We start from the raw sequence: 19,242 nt of genomic DNA on the forward strand, positions 1-19,242 counted from the left end.
AAAGGATGGAAAGAAGTTGTAGTCTTCATTATTTGATCTCCAATCCCATTCTCCTTCTTTATCAAAGATGACATTCCTAATAATGATTGTTTTCTTTGTTTCAGGATTGTAGAGCTTGTAGCCTTTGGAGTTAGCGTCATACCCAATGAAGATGTACTTCTCACTTTTATCATCTAGTTTGCTCTGTTTTTCGTCTGGAACATGAGCGTAAGCAATGCTTTTAAAGACTTTTAAGTGCGACACACCGGGCTTCCTTTCGCTCCAAGCTTCTTGTGGTGTCTTTCCTAAAATACTTTTTGTTGGAGCGGTTTGATATATAAACCGCACAAGCAACTGCTTCCGCCCAAAACTCATTTGGTAGCTTCTTACTCTTGAGCATGCTTCTTGTCATCTCAAGTATTGTCCTATTCTTTCTTTCAGCTACTCCATTTTGTTGAGGGGTTCTTGGCACTGTTAACTGTCTCTGGATGCCATTATCTTCACAATATTTCAGAAACTCTTTGGACATAAATTCTCCTCCTCGATCTGATCTCATGGACTTGATCTTAAGATAACTTTCCTTCTCAACATGGGCTTTGAACTTTTTAAAATTTTCAAACACTTCTGATTTTTGTTTCAAAAAGTAAACCCATGTTTTTCTTGAAAAGTCATCGATAAAGAGAAGGAAATAGTTACTCTTACCAAGTGAACTTGGTTTGATAGGACCACATACATCTGTATGTATGAGTTTTAGTGGCTTTCTTGCTCTTGTCTCCGACTCCTTTGGAAAACTCATCTTGAATTGATTTCCAAGTAAGCAACCTTCACACACTTGATTTGAATGATTTATGCAAGGTAATCCTTTCACCATTTCTTTCTTGGAAAGTAGCTCTGAGCTTCCAAAGTTGATATGCCCAAATCGAAGATGCCAAAGCCAAGATTCCTCCTTGTGGCACATCTTGAGACATCGTTCAATGTCATTTTGAATGTTTAGGACAAACATTCTATTGCTTGACATTGGCACCTTTGTGATGAGATTATTTGCACTGTCTCTTAAAGAAAGGCTATTATCTTTTAGTCGAATGTCATAACCTTTCTCTAAAAGTTGTCATAGGCTCAAGATGTTGGTCTTCATGCTTGGAATGTAGTAGACATTGGAAATGAATTGATGATCTCCATTCTTCAAGCGGATGAGAATATTTCCTTTACCTTTCACCTCCATCTTCGATTCATCTCCCAAAGCCACATTGGTTTTCACCGATTCATCGAGCTCCACGAACATGCTTTTATTCCTTGTGATCAATTCTCATCTTGAGAACTTACTCCACAATATCTTCTTTCTTCTTCTTCTTTTCTTCATAAGCTTGTAGTGATCCAAGAAGTTGCTCCATTGTCATAGTCTCCAAGTCTTTTGTCTCTTCAATCACGGTAACAATGTGTTCGAATTTTGAATTCAATGATCTAAGAACTTTCTCCATGATTCTCACATAATCTAACTTCTCACCATTTCTCTTTAGGTTATTAGTAACCGTCAAGACTCTTGAGAAGTAATCTGAGATGAGTTCTCCTTCCTTCATTTGTAACGCTTCAAATTTTCCACTTAGAATTTGAAGACGTACCTTCTTAACTTATTCCGCTCCTTTGTAAGATGTCTGAAGCTTCTCCCATGCTTCTTTGGACGTCCTTGCACCAGCAACCTTCTCAAATGTATCTTCATCTAATCCTTGATAGATTAGAAAGAGAGCCTTCTTGTCTCCCTTCCTTGAATCTCTCAAACCATCCTTTTGTGTTTGAGATAAACCACCATCATTTTCCGGTTCATTGAAGCCTTTCTCAACTATCCCCCACACATCATGTGCTCTTAAGATAGCCACCATCCTAAGACTCCAATTGTCATAGTTGCTCTTAGTGAGCAATGGAACTTGGAAGGGAACACCATTGTTTGCCATCTTCAAAAGGAACTTGTAGCTCTGATACAACTTTATAAAGATGGAGAAAGTGTTTAAGTGTTTGAAGAGAAAGACGTTTTGTGAAGAAGAAATATTTTATAACTTAGAAGAAGATTTATTATTACTTGAAAGTTTGTTACAAACTTGATTATTTCTTGGTGATACAAAATGAGAAGAGAGTGGAGGTATTTATAGCCTCAAAGGTACAAAATATCTTACATATTTTAATCTTAAATCTAGAAAATTCTACTAAAATATCTTGATAATCTTATCCTAATTATGTAGATAATTCTACCAAAATATCTAGATTTTTTTTATCTTATAGAGATTTTTCTAGACACTTTCTAGAATTTGGGTTGGGCTAAACATCATTAGTGAGTTATTAGCCAAATAATATGACCCAAATCAAGTTTAATTTACAACAGTTATATGTTTTAGATATATAAATATTGACTTTGGAACGTGGTTTCAGGATAAGAATGGTTGTACACCACCAGATAACAATAAGTGATGTACATTACACATTAACCCTGTTCTTTTGATAGACGCTGCGTCTAGCGTCAACGTCTCCAATAAATCCTGTAATTTTGTTGCTTTAAAAGCATGATGGCAAAGAACCACTGAATCCGGTGTTAATTAAACGAGACGCGGCGTCAGATTTCCGATGATATTTGACCGCTTGAAATTCTAGCGTCAATTAAACAAGAACGCGGCGACTCCTTTTGCTGTTACGGCGACATTTTTTTCTCGTCATCTCTGTCCGCGTTTCTTTCACAAAGTAGTTGATGCGAATATTTGGTGACGCTGACGCTAGATACTGCGTTTATCAAAAGAACATGACTATTGTCTTGCTTACAAGTAAGAATATTCATCATATTTCTCTGTACTTATAACTTTCTCAAACAAGTGACACTGATATTTATAAGCATTGATTTTTTTTTTTTTGGCAGCAAGCAATGCAAATGATTCAGGAACCAAGCCTAAACCAAACCGGCAAAACCGAAAATGCTCTCTCTTTTTAAATGTTGTTTGTCTAAGTTATATCTAATTGTAAACAATAAGGATCGCTCGATCTGTCAGTGCAATTGTCACCCTATAATTTCCTCCATTTTATTATGAAACACCCTCACAGTTGCAAGGAAATTGATTTTTTTTCTGGTTTAGAGATGCCACGAGAGCTGAGATTAGAAAAAAGGGTATTATCTGAAGTAATTTTTTGATAATCTCTTTCAATTCAAGGTACTTTGGACTTTCAAAATAGATGTCAAAACTAGTGTGTGATGTTGAACTGGAAACCAATCCACACATGAATCTTGTTGTAGTTCCCACTAGTGACTAAAGTCTAAAAACTAATGGTTTCAAGAGCCTTTAAAGTCTTCTTCCTTTCTTTCTCCTCTGTGTTGTTGTTTCAAGAGACGTAAGAAGAAACAGGCTTCTGGTTATATGTTTCCCTGTTTCCTCTGTAAGGGTGTCCAAAAAGAACGTGCAGGGAGCCTCATCAACTCTGTATGTACACACTAAAAATCAATCTCCTTCCAACTAAATCAGCACCGCTTCTGGATCTCTTCCTTCACAAGTTCGGTCACCAAATCTATGTTAGACTCACTTAAAACCTCTTGAAGTGAGCTTAGTTCCTCCATATTAGCTTTCTTGAGCAGAACTTTGAGATTAGACTTCGCTCCAGCAGGTAATAGACGTTGTCTGGGAGCTTTCTGGAGATTTCTCACATCTGATGATTGAATGCTTGTGTTGGCTTCTCTGAGAAGAAGAGCATTTGCAGGGAACTGAACCTGTGGCCGCGAGTAAGGCCTGGACTCCCAATACTCTATGCAAACTCTATTCACGTCTAATGCTTCAATGGCCTGTTTTAACAAATTAGATTATCTATCTGTCAACTAGATTTACAAATGAAGCTTATATTTTCTAGGCAAAGTTGGTTTTACTATTATTACCTGTAGGATTGCAGGTGATGTATATCCAAACATTTCAAAACCGTCAGGACTCCCAGAGGGCTGCAGAGGAGGAAGATCTAGCTTACCGGCTTTGTGCTGCTTACTTATCTCTTGGTTTACTCTATCTCGTACCATCTCCCAGCATCTTGTAGGAGACAAGTGAGCAAACACCTCACTGGGAACACCCTCCAAGTAAACCTAACAAGAAGATCATACCACACAGTTTGTTAATGACCAAGATAATCTAAGGCAATGAAACCTTTTTTTCAGACAAGAAAGATATTAATTTACCATGAACAATGGACTGTTGCGTCCAGCATCAAGAATCTCTGAAACGTAGAAGCTCATCCTCGTCGGATCCAAAACGTTTATGTACTTGACCCGACTACGAAACCCTGCACCAAAGAAGAATAGACATTAAGCACTTTGCAAAATATCATCAATGCATATATGTTTACATAAACAACATGTTACCTTTAGGAAAAATTGCTCGGCGGTTGCACCATGATTTTCCAGAAAGCACAGAACCATAGTTTAGAGGCTCTACATTGCAATTGATTCTCCTCACGACTTTTGCTATACGTGGACCCTTTTGGCGGATGATCCTATCTGGACTATTGTTCTGCGAACAAGACGGTGTCCCTGAGTTACTTCTTATCCCATCAACCACTTCCTGTATAGCCAAAGCTCCAGAGGTTTTGGATTTACAGCTGGTAGGTTTAACACCATCTTGGTTGCTCGTAACAAGAGCAAGCCCATCAGCTACAGAACTCGGTGCATCCTCTCCCATTGCTCTTTGGTCATTAGTAGGCAATGACATAGTGTTTTGTCTATCAGGCAAAGAATTTGCTTGCTTTTCCAACACTGGAACAGGAGTTTTACTAGGCGCTTCTAACGCTAAAACGTGGGTTGGTCTCTCCTGTATTTTCAAATGCTTTCCAGACGAAACTGCATCTCTTTTCTCAGAAACTTGTTTCCTAGGTATGTCATGCTCATCATCACTTAGGAGTATCACATCATCAGGTACACTCTGTGAACTCTTTTTTCCACTTGTGGACTTAGCAGCTGTCATAGAGATGCCTTCTTCTTCTTTGACTGGCTTCATACAGTGGCTTGGTGTTAATTGCTCCTCCTTGACTTTCAGAAGTAGCGTCTTTTCTAACCCTCTACTTAGATCTTCTCTCGATGTTACTTTTAACTGAAAATCTTTCCCTAAAAGTGCAGCTGCTTGTGGTTCTTCCTCACCAGTCTCCATCTTGCTTCCTGAGAGGTGTTCACTTAAAGCCAATCCCAAATCTTGACGCGCCCATCTATACACAGAACTAAGTTTTCCTTCCACAGCCTCAAGAAGAACATTCAGTTCATCCATATCATAGCGAAACAGATAACATTTAGCAACCCACGGACACGAACACAGCTGCTTCACATGAGTCAAACATGAGTACTTCTCCGGGGAACAACGGCAACAAGCAGCGGAGAGGTGCAAATCAAAGAAGCATATACAACACTCTCTCTCGTTGGGTAGCATCGAAATTACTATGCATCTTCAACGCAAGCGAAGAGCTGCACAGAAACTCTCTTCTTGTACGTTCCATGTCAATGCGTGCCTTTAGTGTTTTGGCCAAGATCCCCTCCTTTCCACTAAACTCTTTCCACCTCGAGTTATCTATTGTATTCTTCTTTAGCAAGGTGAGCTCCCAGTCGGCTTTCACTACTTCTCTTGCTGCCCCAAGCAAGAGTTTATCATTCGAGATGGACGTTTTTCTACCCTGTTGACAGTATAACTCTATAGCAATCTGTCCGTGAGGGAGCCAGTCGACTGGTGCTACTATTGGTTTATTATTGGTACAATGTATATGTTTAGTTGTACATTTTGGCTTTACTTATTTAACCAGGTTTGTTCCGGATAAGCTATCAAACATGTATTTAGTGTGTGTAGCTCACACTTTATTAAATAACAGAAATATTCCTTAAAACTCTCTCTCTCTCCTTTGTCATCTTGTGCGACTCCATGAATGACGTAGGAAGAAACTTCCTTTCTGTTCACCTCTGAAACACTAATATGGTATCAGAGCGTTGAGCACAAGCTCAACATCGTTTTCTGCTCTTTCTTTTGAGCTCCGTTTTGTGACCTTTCGTCGATCTCTGTTTCTTTTGTCGTGTTGCTTCGTCGATACGATGATGGTTGCTCTCCGTCGTTCTCGCTGTTCTGGTCGTTCTACACGCGCCGGTAGCTCGAATCCAAACCCTGGAGGCTCCCCTTCACACTCTGAAGCCGTTGCATCCCCGCTTGTTCCGGATCCGTACGCTCTTTCCGTCGTGATGAATCCAGACAGTGTTCACTCGCCGTTGTTTCTTCATCACGCCGATCATCCCGGGTTGTTGATCACTTCCCTTACTCTGGATGGATCAAACTACACCCAGTGGTGCTCTGCGATGAAGATCGCTCTCGATGCGAAGAACAAGATCACTTTTGTTGATGTGTCTCTCCTCTGTTTCGGATCTGGTCTCGTTGTAACAGCATGGTAAAATCTTGGCTTCTCAACTCGGTTTCCTCTCAAATCTATGGTAGTATTTTGTCGTTTGATGATGCGACTGAGATATGGACTGACCTTCATAATTGTTTCCATAAGACGAATCTACCACAGACTTTTCAGTTGATTCAACAGATTCAGGATCTCCGCCAAGGCTCCATGGATCTCTCTGGGTATTACACTACTCTCAAGACCCTTTGGAACAACTTGGACGGCACAGAACCTCCTGAAACCTGTCTCTGTTGCAACACAACGAGTTGTCTCAGCCAGCGTACAGCCAAAGCTAAGATTGAACGAGGCAGAACCATCAAGTTCTTGGCTGGTCTTAATGAGAAATATTCTATCATTCGTAGTCAGATTCTCATGAGAAAGCCTCTTCCTGATCTTGCGGAGATTTGTAACATCTTAGACCAAGATGATAGCCAACGCCAGTTCAACTCTATCATCGCTCCCGCTGCCTTTCAAGTTAGTCATGGGACATCTCAGCCTACTGTGCTACCTATGTCTTCTAACTCTGCTCCGTCTGCTTCACTTGGTGGTGATTCAAACGCTTCTCAACAAGGCGCGGTGAATGCTTTTCAAAGGAAACCTGGACCAGTTTGTGCTCACTGTGGAAACATTGGTCATGTCATTGATCGCTGTTACAAGCTCCATGGATATCCAGTTGGTTGGAAGAAAAGGAGATCAAACACTGATAGGTCTTTGCAGCCAAAGGCTCATGTCGTTGCAGCTAGTGTTGCCGTTCAGGATTCACCCTCAGTTGTTTCTGGTCTTGATAATCTCGTTGGCAAGCTGAACAAGGACCAAATTCAGAACTTTATTGCTTACTTCAGTTCTCAGCTTCAACCTGATCGTGGTACTGCTTCTCCTTCTGTGTCTCAGCCCACTGACCACTCTGGTATATTTTTTTCATCTTTCACATTCAGTTTTATTGGAATTCTAAGTGTCACTAAGTGTGTCACTGATAAGCACACATGGATCGTAGACTCTGGTGCAACTCACCACGTTTCTCACGAACGTGATGCTTTCCATAACCTTGATACTTCTGTTAATCATTTTGTGAATCTTCCAAATGGTTCAACACTCAAGGTTGGTGGTATCGGTCAGATCATCATTGATACTACTTTGACCCTGCAGAATGTTCTGTTTATTCCAGAATTCAGACTCAATCTTCTGAGTGTCAGCTCTCTGACTTCTGATATTGGCGCTCAAGTGATCTTTGATTCTGGTTCTTTTACTATACAGGATCCTATCAGGGGGTCGATGATTGGAAGCGGTAAACGGATTGTGAACCTGTACGTCCTGGATGTTGCTGATACAAGTGCTGCAGCTCATGTTTCTTCTTCTTCCTTTACTAATAATGTTGTAGATGCTTCCATTTGGCACCAACATTTTGGACACAGTTCTTTTGAGCGTATAGAACTTCTCTCTGATGTACTTGGATTTTCAAAGACAAAGAATAAAGGATTGATGCATTGTGAAGTCTGTCATCGTGCTAAACAAAAGAAATTGTCTTACCATTTACATCCTAAGTTGTGTTCTCAACCATTTGAACTACTTCACATTGACGTCTGGGGGCCGTTCTCTGAACCTACACAAGAAGGATATAAATATTCCCCCTTGGTCTTGGTCTTGGTCTACGTTGACGATATCATCATCGCAAGTAGTTGTGACAAAGCCACAACGCTCCTTAAAGAATCTCTTCAAGCCTCCTTTAAGCTACGTGACTTAGGAACTCTGAGATATTTCCTCGGTCTGGAAATTGCTCGGTCTTCTTCAGGGATTTCCATCTGTCAACGCAAATATGTGCTTGACTTATTGACTGACACTGGTCTACTTGGCTGAGCCTTCCTCAATTCCCATGGATCCCAGTGTTAAGTTATCTATAGAAGATGGTGAGCTCTTACCTAACGCGGAGGTATATTGGCGACTTGTTGGAAAGCTTCTTTATCTGACCTTTACTCGACCAGATATCACTTTTGCTGTCCACAAGCTCTGTCAGCTCACTTCCTCTCCGCGAGCTCCACATCTTCATGCTGCTTACAAGGTCTTGCATTGCCTTAAAGGGACAGTTGGCTTGGGTCTCTTTTACTCAGCTTGTTCAGACTTGAAGCTCTCTGCTTTCACGGATGCCGATTGGGGTTCATGCCCTGACACTCGTCAGAGTGTATCTGGTTTATGCGTTTTTGTTGGCTCTTCACTCATCACTTGGAAGTCAAATAAGCAAGACACTGTCTCTAGTTCTTCCGCTGAGTCTGAGTATCGTGCCATGTCTGAAGCGGTTAAAGAGATGCTCTGGTTTCGAAACATGATGGAAGATCTTTGGATTGAGACTCGGGAAGCTGCACCTTTGTATTGCGACAACACAGCTGCCATACATATAGCCAACAATGCCGTCTTTCACGAAAGAACGAAGCATGTGGAGCGTGATTGTCACATTGTTATAGAATGGGTTAAGAAAGGCCTAGTGAAAACTCTTCATGTAAGGACATCAAATCAACTAGCTGACATCCTTACAAAACCTCTCTACCCTTCTCCTTTCCGACATCTTATGAGCAAGATGGAGTTCATTAACATATATGCTCCATCTTGAGGGGGAATATTGGTTTATTATTGGTACAATGTATATGGTTTAGTTGTACATTTTGGCTTTACTCATTTAACCGGTTTGTTCCGGATAAGCTATCAAACATGTATTTAGTGTGTATAGCTCACACTTTATTAAATAACAGAAATATTCCTTAAAACTCTCTCTCTCTCCTTTGTAATCTTGTGCGACTCCATGAATGACGTAGGAAGAAACTTCCTTTCTGTTCACCTTTGAAACACTAATAGCTACATTCACAGCTTCAGCACAGTTGAAACCACAGTTGAATCCAGCATGATATGCCCGAGAGAAAGTCAAGACAAACTCTCCAGCATGCTGGACGCAGCGGTGCACAGGTACTCCTGCGGTTTTCAGTTTTGATGGGGAGAGTTGTGTAACCTACAGGAAAGAGCATCACCGAGACAATGAGGTCAGATAAATGACTTTAAATCAGGTGCAAGTCAGTGGAGGACATAACATCAGGTCCTATGTGATTGTAGAACACAAAGTTTTGATTCAGGTCATCAAATATCTAAACACTTACTAGCTTATGAAGCAAATCAGGCTGTTCTTCAAAAAGGTCAGGCAAATGCTTTCTCATCGCCTCCTCTAGTTTAACAGCATCCTTCCCCGCAACACCGTACCACAGTTTTGGTGCACCCCAGTGCATGTAATTCATCGAATACAAGTGGTGATCTTCCACCCTAGTATTCATATATTTCTCTTTTAATAATAATAATTATGTGTTTGTTATTCTATAGTTAGATATTGTTTTACATTTTCAATAATTCTTCTTTGGTTTATTTTGTCTTCAATTTAATTCATAATCATTTTTTTTTTTTGCTTGTGTATCTCTTGCTTGTGTATTTTTATGATCTGGATTAATGTTCAAAAAATCAATAGGCGGTAACTAGGTGCTTTTTAGAGGACTAGCGACTAACCGGGTTATTCGGGGCCTAGGCGAGGCTTAGGCAAGGCCTAGGCGTTAACGAATAATTAATCTATTATATATATATTTTACATTTATATGACATACTTTAGTTTTTGAGTTTAATTATAAAAATTTTGTGATGAATTATCAAAATTAGATATACAAAATAAAATAAATTAAACAAATTTATAGATTTATACTAACATTATTGCTTAATTTAACATATTTAGACTAAATAGATTAATTTAAATTGATTTTAACCGAGTAAGAACAGTTTGAACCGATTTGAATTGTATAAGCTTTTTGATCAATGAGTAAGATTCGAAAGGATCCAAGTGAGAGAACTATCTCAAAGCGGAAGCAAATGATTCAGAGGAAAAAACAAGTTACTAAATGTAGCAAAACAAAGAGAAAGAATGAAGGAACCTTTTCAATAAGAGAGGAGACTGGTGAACGGAATCGATCTTTGATTGAGAGGAGTTATGCTTTCAATGGATGACAAGTCGTCCTCTTCCTCGGAGTCTAAGGCGGTGTTTGTTGGAGAAAGGCGATAGTTAGTGATGGATTGATTGATTGGACATTCTCTCTCTAAGACACGGGGTTTTGTGTGCTTTACTAGTCTCTTATATATGAAACGGTGTGTAGTGGAGTCTATAAAGGATGACAAGTCGTCCTCTTCCTCGGAGTCTAAGGCGATGTTTTTTGGAGAAAGACGATAGTTAGTGATGGATTGATTGATTGGACATTCTCTCTCTAAGACACGGGGTTTTGTGTGCTTTACTAGTCTCATGTATATGAAACGGTGTGTAGTGGAGTCTATAAAGCAAAAAACTGCACGATGGTTGGAAGAATCAGTCTACATAAATGCTGTTTTAATTAGGGGTTGTTTTTATGGTGACAAAAAAAAAAAAAAAAAAATTAGGGCTTGTTTTGCCAAATGGTGTTAAGAAATGAAGGTACGGTTAGAAAACTAATGAAATAATGCTCTTATCAATGTCTCTCGTACTGTAGTGCTCAATCTTAGATTTAAGACTAGATTGGGCATTACATACTATCACAAAATTGATTAATGCATACCAAAGTCAACTTAATCTATAAATGATGCAAATGAAAATATATAGTAAATTAACTTAATTGCATTAGGGACATACTTAAAAAAAAAAAAGACCAAAACACACAAAATTACATAAGCATTACTAATTAATACTAATACTAATACTACCATCTGATATACATCTTCAAATGTCTTAAATAGAGAGACCAAAAGCATAAATAGAGAGACCAAAAGCACAAAGTAATAAGTAATAACAGTTAAGTACTACTACATCCGATACACATATTCAAATGTCTTAAATAGAGACCAAAAGCACACAATACATAAGCATCACTAATTAATAGTTAAATATTACCATCTGATACACATCTTCAAATGTCTTAAATTACTAAATAGCTAATCAACTAGTGGGGGAAGAGCAGAGTCCAAAGTTTTTGTACGTACCACCTAGGACTAGACAACTCCATAGCTTATGAACTCCTAAGCATTCAGGATCTCTTCTTAGAAGCCGCCACAGCTGAAGCCGTTTCATCTTCAATCTAGCTATCACCTTGGATGCTCAATGTTCTTGTAGCCTCGTTGATTACTCGTCTCACAACAGCTTGGCAGTGATAAGGCTCTCCAGTCCTAGCCTTGGCTAAGTCCTTGTATGCTATGTAAATGACAGCAGCTTTAGACTTGATACTTGGGGGCTCCTTATCATCGAGAGATTCTATGGCCACTTGGACAATCTCCAACTCAAAGTTGGAGAGATCCTTCTGCAACAACAAGACTTTGTATCATCACCAAGTATGTTATTGATACATCACCAAGTATGTTATTGATATGCAAAGTGGAGAACATAAACCTTACAGTTGTAAACCACATATGGGAATCACAAATTGCAAGTTCCACGTACAAAGAAATCCAATCAAATTGCAACTCAGATTCATTCAACTAACAAAAAAAAACCATATATTAGTAATTTAGTACTACGTCAAAAGCAAAACTGATGCATGCAAGTGACCACAATAAGAGTATATTACCATGTAAAAACGCTTTGTGTCACTGAAACCAATCTCAGAGGAAGGCCATGGAATTACTGACTTGATCCAGCCAAGCAATCTGTCTTGGTAGGTAGCAGACAATGGTTCGGTATGTGGACGTAAAAAGGAGTTGACTCCTTCTTCAAACTATTGGTCTCTATGTGATATGTCAAATATAGTCATCAAAAGTAGTGAAATTGATTAATGTATAAACAAAGCAGTCTTTACCTTCAGGTCTAGAGATGGGGCATGTCAAATCTAAAATGCCAAGACATTCTTCCTCTACGAGAACCTGAAAGATCTACTGCAAACCGCTAGATGGAAGGCGTGCAACCAAAGTTATGTAGTAAGGAGATGCAGCACTACGCATGTTGAATTTCATTAAGCTATCTAGCTCAAAGTTTGTCCTCTACAACAGATAGAAACAAACGAAACTCTTTGAAGCTATCATCGACAGATTCTATGGCCACGTGGACAATCTCCAACTCAAAGTTGGAGGGATCACTCTGCAGCAACAAATATTATTTATATTATTACTATTATTGGCCATTTTTATCTTAATTTTGATACGTTTTGTTTGGTGCTTTATCATAAATAAGTAATTATTTTAATTTTGAAATTGTGAATTTGTTGTGCAGCCTATGTAAACCAAAAAAAATGATTTGGATGACTATTTTAGATAGTTGATTGTGCTTATATAAAGGAATATTCAATTATTCATCGTTTCACTCTATGAATGTTCTTGTATTTGATTTAGTTTGTTATGTAATTATTGGTTTTCATCTCAAGTTGTCCAATTTTATATGATTTTTGTGCTTTTAATATTTATATATTTGCTCAATTTTTACTTATTTATTTCATAATTGTAATTGTATTTGTTCAAATTGTCCAAGTTGTTCATCTTTGGACTTTATGGACTTCCTTTCTTAAACCTGGATGAATTTCTCATAATTCAGGTTTCCAAGGACATTAAATATGCTGATAAGCAGCCTATAATACCATGGGGTCCAAGGTAAGAGATTCCTTATGAGTCCACTGTCCACTCAAATTTTTTTATGTTCATCGTTTAAAAGCATATTATAATCATGATTTGTTGACTCATCTTGTTACAGGTATTCCAAGTCTTCCAGAAATGATATGTTGATCAACCTAGTAATAGCAACTGTGTTTGTAAGTACTTCAGAAGAATAATGTTGAAACTTTTTAGGAATGTGGATTTTGTGTATTCATGCTGTAAAAGTTTCTTGTTTCTCCATATCTATGCATATATGACATTTGAAATGTTAATATCTCAGTCATATATGAATCTCTCTCTGTTTCTGTTTCTCTCTTTTTTTTGGCAGAGTGCATGGATTGCCATCCAACGTAGCGTTGAATACAAACCACTGCAGTTCATGTCTTTTGTATTTATGTACAGAATTTTTGAGAAATTAAAATCCTTTGAAGCACTTTCATCTCCAACATTAACGTGAGTTTTGATAAAATTTGATGCCTTATGTTTAGTGTCAATGCACTTGGTGGCAGTGTTGACTAACATTGATGTTGAGACTGGCTGCAGGAGGAAGGGGCAGAAAATGGACGGGGATTGAGAATGGGAAAGAGGCTTCTTCGGTCTCTTTCATTAGTTTTTGGTTCTATTCTTTTTTGCATCTTTGGTATGTCAATATATCAACACTCTGCTGTTTTAAAGAATCTGTTTTGTGTTGGCACTAGCTGGTATTTGTTTTACTTTAATTCAAAGAAAGCTGCTTATGTGATATCAATACAGCTCACAGTGTCAAAGCCTTATACTTTTGGATTATCACATTTGTTAGATTTAGTTATTAGATAACTCATAGCTCTTTTACTTGATTATATTCTACGTTAAACTCTTTGTGAATCATGCTTTTCAGGCCTATACCGGGATCTTAAATGTGATCGAGTACATGGGCAGCTCTATACCCATTGCTCTTTACAATAACCAGGTTAATGTTCTTGCCTACGCCCACATCTCTCTTCACTCAAAACCTTCCCTGTAAAAATTGGGGTTTAGTCTTTTAAGTCATCAGGCAAGTGTTGGCTTAAACGTCAACAAACAGCACTAGTTTTGTTAGGTTGTAGATGACTGACTTGTAATAGGTATTTCACTATCTGTACTCTTACTTGAATGAAAATCAAATGCACAAGCTTAGCCATAAAATGAGAACTCCTACATTGAATTTTGCAATAATCTCCAAACCAACACAGTTAACATAGAGAAGGCTATGGTCTCCCTAATAGTTCCAACAGTAGTAACTGTAAACTAGGCTTTTGATATTGTAATAAGAAATGAATCAAGAGTGCTAACGTTGATACCGGGTTGCAGGAACTTATAGTGACGGCTTCATCAGCTTTGATGCTCTATGTTATGGCGTCTTATTACAGATAATGTGACAGCGAACTAGATCTACTAGAAGGTTTTTGAAGAAGTTTTTGATGTATGCCATGTGGCTGTTAGATGTCAACCATTGTCCATTGGGATGTTCTTTTCTTGGGAGAGATGTGTTTCAAAAATAAATAATGTATTTGAGATTGCAATTAACCTTGGTACTCCAAATTAAGATTTATGTTTGCTTAATTTAGTTTTATTTTTTGCATTTGTAATAGATTGACTATATTTTAGTTATATTATATTTAGTATAATTTAAATGTTTCCTAAAAATAAATTATGTAGCATATAATATACACATAATTTGTTCAAAATTACAAATCATTTGTTGAGAATGATTTGATCTATAATCTATTAGAAAAAATAGCGTGTTAAGGAAACACATGCCGGCCGTGTAAGTTATATGAAAATAGCATGTTGTAATTATTTTTTGGAGGGTCAACTGATAACATGTTATTGAGTTCACATTAGTATAATACCATTTTTAAACGGGTTACATAAACATTCTTGTTTTAAACTCCAAACTATTAATTGGTGGGAGAAAAATTCTAATAAGAAACTTGGTCAACCCTCATGGCCTCATCAACCATATATATTTTAATAATTAAAAGTTACCTGGCTGAGTGAGATGTTTATTGCAAGCTAACAGCATCCCCGTCAATGAACTTATGGGGAGTTTACACAGATTCCTAAAAAAAAAAAATATTAAAATAATGTATAGTGATGAACCTGCCTTTTCCCAGTTCTCTCCAGTGAACCTGCGTCCCGCGAGTTCATCACTATTTTGCGGGCCTCACGACACGTGGCGGTTCGTGATTGATTCGATTTTTTTATTTATTTTTTAAATCAAACAAAAAAAATTAATAATAAAAGATTATAAATTTGAACCCCAAGAGGGGTTCAATAATGGTGATGCTCTAAAACAATTTTAAAAGAAAAAGTACGTATCGAACTTTCATGCAACATTTGAAGAGTTAATGTTTCACCAATCCATGCATAATCTCATATTTCATATTCTAAAGTTCGTTGAACGTTTACTGCAGCGTCACCACTCCAAAAATGAAATATACAAACTTATTATCATTACAGATAGCTCTCGTTGCTGGAAAGTTTTCGTTATGAACTTATGATTTATGAAATATGTCTTATTGGTTCGACCAGTAAAAGTGTCTGGCGGGTAAACTGAGTTCGATCGTCATCGAAAGTTCAGTTTCCACTCAGATTTTTTCTTAACTATTTGGTGTAGGGCCACTACAAAACAATTGTATATACGTATAGCATATCCTTTCACAATTATTGAAGAAAGAAAGAAAGAAGAAGAAAGTCCCATATGAATGAAATAAACATATAGCAAAGTCTCAAAATTTGGTGTCACGCTTATAACGATTGTATAATTTTAGTTTATTGTAGAGAAGAAAAATGAAAAATAAAAAAGAATAAAATCTGGAAAAATCGGATAGAGACGGAGACGCCATGATCCATGAGAGTAGAAGTGAAACGTGGGACCTGACTCAATTTATATCACAGTCACATTTCTATAAATAGGAGAGACATGCATGAAGTTATGGAGTCACAGCTGCTCCACACTAAGTTTAGAGACTTTGAAAAAGTATTGACGACTAGTGGGTGAGAGACATCTTCTCTACTTAAGTCTTTCTTACTAATCAAGTGGTACGTTCCATTTTTCCATCTTCTTCTTCCTTCTAAAAATGAATAAACAAATCTAGGTGTTTTAGAACTAATGGTAGGAAGATTTGTAGATGATACACCTTAATTAATTGGTGCTTTAGTTATAGCATGTCTCCATGTATATTTGATATCCGTTCCATCATAGATCATTGTTTCTCCTTAAATTCGTAATATATATATAGCATATTATGAATATTTGAGACTGTACCAATATAAAGGAAATTTATACAGGAAACAGAATAAAATTTACATATGTGTGTATTGTCATTACAAAATCATGTTTTGTCTTTTTCTGCATCATACTTGTCTTCTTTCGTAAATACGTGGTGAGAAATAGTTATCCAACTTATGGTATGACAGATCATTGATATAGTCATTATGAAAAAACTAGTATAAGTTTTGACAAATATAATAAAAGACCTTACAATTTAGATCAATTGAAAGTGAACAATATAAAACTTTGGTTCATCGATACGGTCGAGGATAATAAGAAGACAACAACTATCTCGTGAATAGCATTTTGCCTTGGAAACACATGTACTTGTGCTTCCCATACGGTACCCAACTTCGTCGTTTTCTTTTAAGTTCCAGCAGGGCCGGGCCTGAATAAAGGCTGATCAAGCATTAGCTTGAGGGCCGGATAGCTTAAAATTAATTTAGGAGCCATTTTCAATAAAGTTCAGTTAGTTCTGATGGTAAGCTTGGTCGCTAATTTTGTCAAGGTGCTGAGTTCGAAGCCCTGATCCTGTATATTATTACATTAATTTTTTATAAAATAAATTTATAGGACCAAAAAAAATTAGTTGCTTCTAACCTTATATATGTCAGGCACGGCCCTGAGTTCCAGTGCCAAACGTTCCTAAATTCTAAAGGTTTCCTGGCAGCTAAATGATAGCTTTGGCCTAACAGATTCTGTGTTTGTATATTATCCTTTTTCTTAACATGCAAACCTGGAACTTTCGTTAGGGCAGGATTACAGGGGGGTTTTAGTGGGTTTTTAAGGGGGAAGGGGCCCACAGGGAGGGAAAAACCGGTGCTAGAAAATCCAGAATAAAAAACTCTGTTAGCTGAGTTTTTCAACTGTTCGCGGATCCCACTGACACGTGGCGGCCCGCGATTGGTTGGTTTTTAATTTTTTTTTTATTCAGACAAAAAAAAAAAAAAACCATTTCCGGTTCCGGCGTTAATCGTGGTCTTAGCTTCCGGATGCTTTTTTAAAGAAAATGTTTTAATTATTGTGATGTGTTTTATTTTGGTGTTAGGCCGCAACAAGCTTATGTAATCAAGCTCAAGTTGGAATCAGAAACAAGAACATCCTTCTTCATTTACACAGGTACTCCTCCGGTTCTATATGATTCAAATCTCAAGCTGCATGATCATCATGCTCAACACAATAATTATTCTAAATACTTTTATTACTACTACTAGTAGTACTCGTTTTCTATATTTTTTATACATTCCTTCTTAACGTTCTGACTAATATTTTATTATACTAAGATATTCTAAGACTTTTCCTTCTAATGATGTTAAGAAGGAAGGGAACATTTTAATATTCTTCTCATCCTAATCTCTAATATTTAAAAGCAACAATTAGAGCATGATTAACGTTAGGGTTCTTAGGTTTTTTTTTTGTCTAATTTAAAAAAAAATTAAAAACGAACCAATCACGAACCGCCACGTGTCAGTGGGGTCCATGAACAGTACAAAAACTCAACTAAAGTAACCTCTTGCAGAAGAGGAGAAGGAGTCTGGTTTTAAGAAAAAGGTGGGATCCACCTCTTAAGAGCCCACTTAAGAGGAAGGGTTAATGATGGCCTTAGTGAGATTCGTAATGACGTTTTACATTTTAATAGGAGATTTATTGGTCTGTCCCCAAAGACCAGTTCAAACGTTCAATTACTGGAAAGTGAAATGTCAAGGTTTTTCCTTCTGATCATGACAGGCAAAACTGTTGAAACATATTATTAAGAAAAATCATAAACAATTAGGAAGTCTTTACCTTATATAACAGGTTAGGGTTTTAAATTTGATAAGGATTGATTTTTTTCTAAAAGTTATTAATGTTTTTTTAGTTATTAATGCTTTTGTTCATCCTTTTCTAAATCTTTGCCTTATATAACACGTTAGGGCTTTTAAGATGGTGACAAGAAGTGTGGATCTACGATCAGACACCGTGACAAGACCCACTGATGCTATGCGCGAAGCAATGGCTAGTGCAGAAGTGGACGATGACATCCTTGGCTACGACCCAACAGCTCGACATCTTGAAGAGGAGATGGCTAAGATGATGGGTAAAGAGGCAGCTCTCTTCGTGCCATCCGGCACAATGGGGAATCTAATATGCGTTATGGTTCACTGCGAAATGAGAGGCAGCGAGGTGATTCTTGGAGACAACTCCCACATCCATGTTTACGAGAATGGAGGGATATCAACAATAGGAGGCGTGCATCCCAAGACAGTCAAGAATGAAGAAGACGGGACGATGGAGTTGGGGGCTATAGAAGCAGCTATTAGAGACCCTAAAGGAAGCACGTTTTATCCATCTACAATGTTGATTTGCTTGGAGAACACACACGCCAAGTAAGTGTCGCATGCACACGTAAATCATACTTGCATGCTATATTAGCTAGTCTCTTATGAGGTTTTGATGCAGCTCTGGTGGGAGATGTTTGAGCGCTGAATACACAGATAGTGTTGGAAAGATTGCGAAGAGACATGGACTGAAGCTTCATATCGATGGAGCTCGCCTCTTTAATGCTTCCATTGTAATATCAGTCATCTACTTAATTTATCTCTTTTTTTGGTTAACAATCCACAGTATAACACGTTTGAACTAGGATTGTGACATATAAACGCAATTATTATATCTAAGAGAAATATCTTTAGATAGCACTAAATTAAATTTTTGATCAAAAAATTAACACAAATAAAAAATTCACTAAAATATCATTAAATTTTTTAAATATAGTTTTTGCTTTTTTTCAATAGGTTTGGGTTTAATGATTAAAGTTTAAGGCTTAGTATTTAGTAGGTGGAGTTATGGTTAAATAGGATGTATGGTTTTAGTGATTTTATTGATTTATAAACGTAATTTTGGGAAATTTTCTTTTTGAATGCTATTTTGTGATAAAACTT

The 19,242-nt window shown here is 37.4% G+C and overlaps 3 protein-coding genes and 1 pseudogene across 7 annotated transcripts in view; 3 read left to right on the plus strand and 1 right to left on the minus strand.

Annotated features, from left to right (window-relative positions):
• Positions 1 to 18,872, plus strand: part of LOC106320358 (probable low-specificity L-threonine aldolase 1) — a gene marked incomplete at its 3' end in the record, with an annotated part of 21,723 nt that extends 2,851 nt beyond the window's left edge. The window contains 4 exon segments of one of the 5 annotated variants that reach the window (XM_013758711.1): positions 16,072 to 16,089; positions 17,370 to 17,440; positions 18,235 to 18,687; positions 18,761 to 18,872. In XM_013758711.1, the coding sequence (XP_013614165.1) occupies positions 18,245 to 18,687; positions 18,761 to 18,872 (555 nt within the window). 5 annotated transcript variants of the gene reach the window in all.
• LOC106320357 (putative lysine-specific demethylase JMJ16) lies at positions 3,094 to 5,703 on the minus strand. Its single transcript, XM_013758709.1, has 4 exons — positions 4,355 to 5,703; positions 4,172 to 4,275; positions 3,881 to 4,078; positions 3,094 to 3,790 (listed from the first exon to the last, which is right to left on the minus strand). The coding sequence occupies exons 1-4, from the start codon at positions 5,406 to 5,408 to the stop codon at positions 3,473 to 3,475; spliced, it is 1,674 nt and encodes a 557-aa protein (XP_013614163.1). The 5' UTR covers positions 5,409 to 5,703; the 3' UTR covers positions 3,094 to 3,472.
• On the plus strand, positions 6,386 to 7,816 carry LOC106320359. The gene is made up of 2 exons (XM_013758715.1): positions 6,386 to 7,312; positions 7,660 to 7,816. Exons 1-2 carry the CDS (start codon positions 6,403 to 6,405, stop codon positions 7,692 to 7,694), a joined length of 945 nt encoding a protein of 314 aa, XP_013614169.1. The 5' UTR covers positions 6,386 to 6,402; the 3' UTR covers positions 7,695 to 7,816.
• LOC106320354 lies at positions 11,647 to 14,418 on the plus strand (annotated as a pseudogene).
• Positions 18,873 to 19,242: the final 370 nt, after the last annotated feature.

Source organism: Brassica oleracea, unplaced genomic scaffold (genome assembly GCF_000695525.1).
Source record: "Brassica oleracea var. oleracea cultivar TO1000 unplaced genomic scaffold, BOL UnpScaffold00891, whole genome shotgun sequence".
Taxonomy (NCBI): Eukaryota; Viridiplantae; Streptophyta; class Magnoliopsida; order Brassicales; family Brassicaceae; genus Brassica; species Brassica oleracea.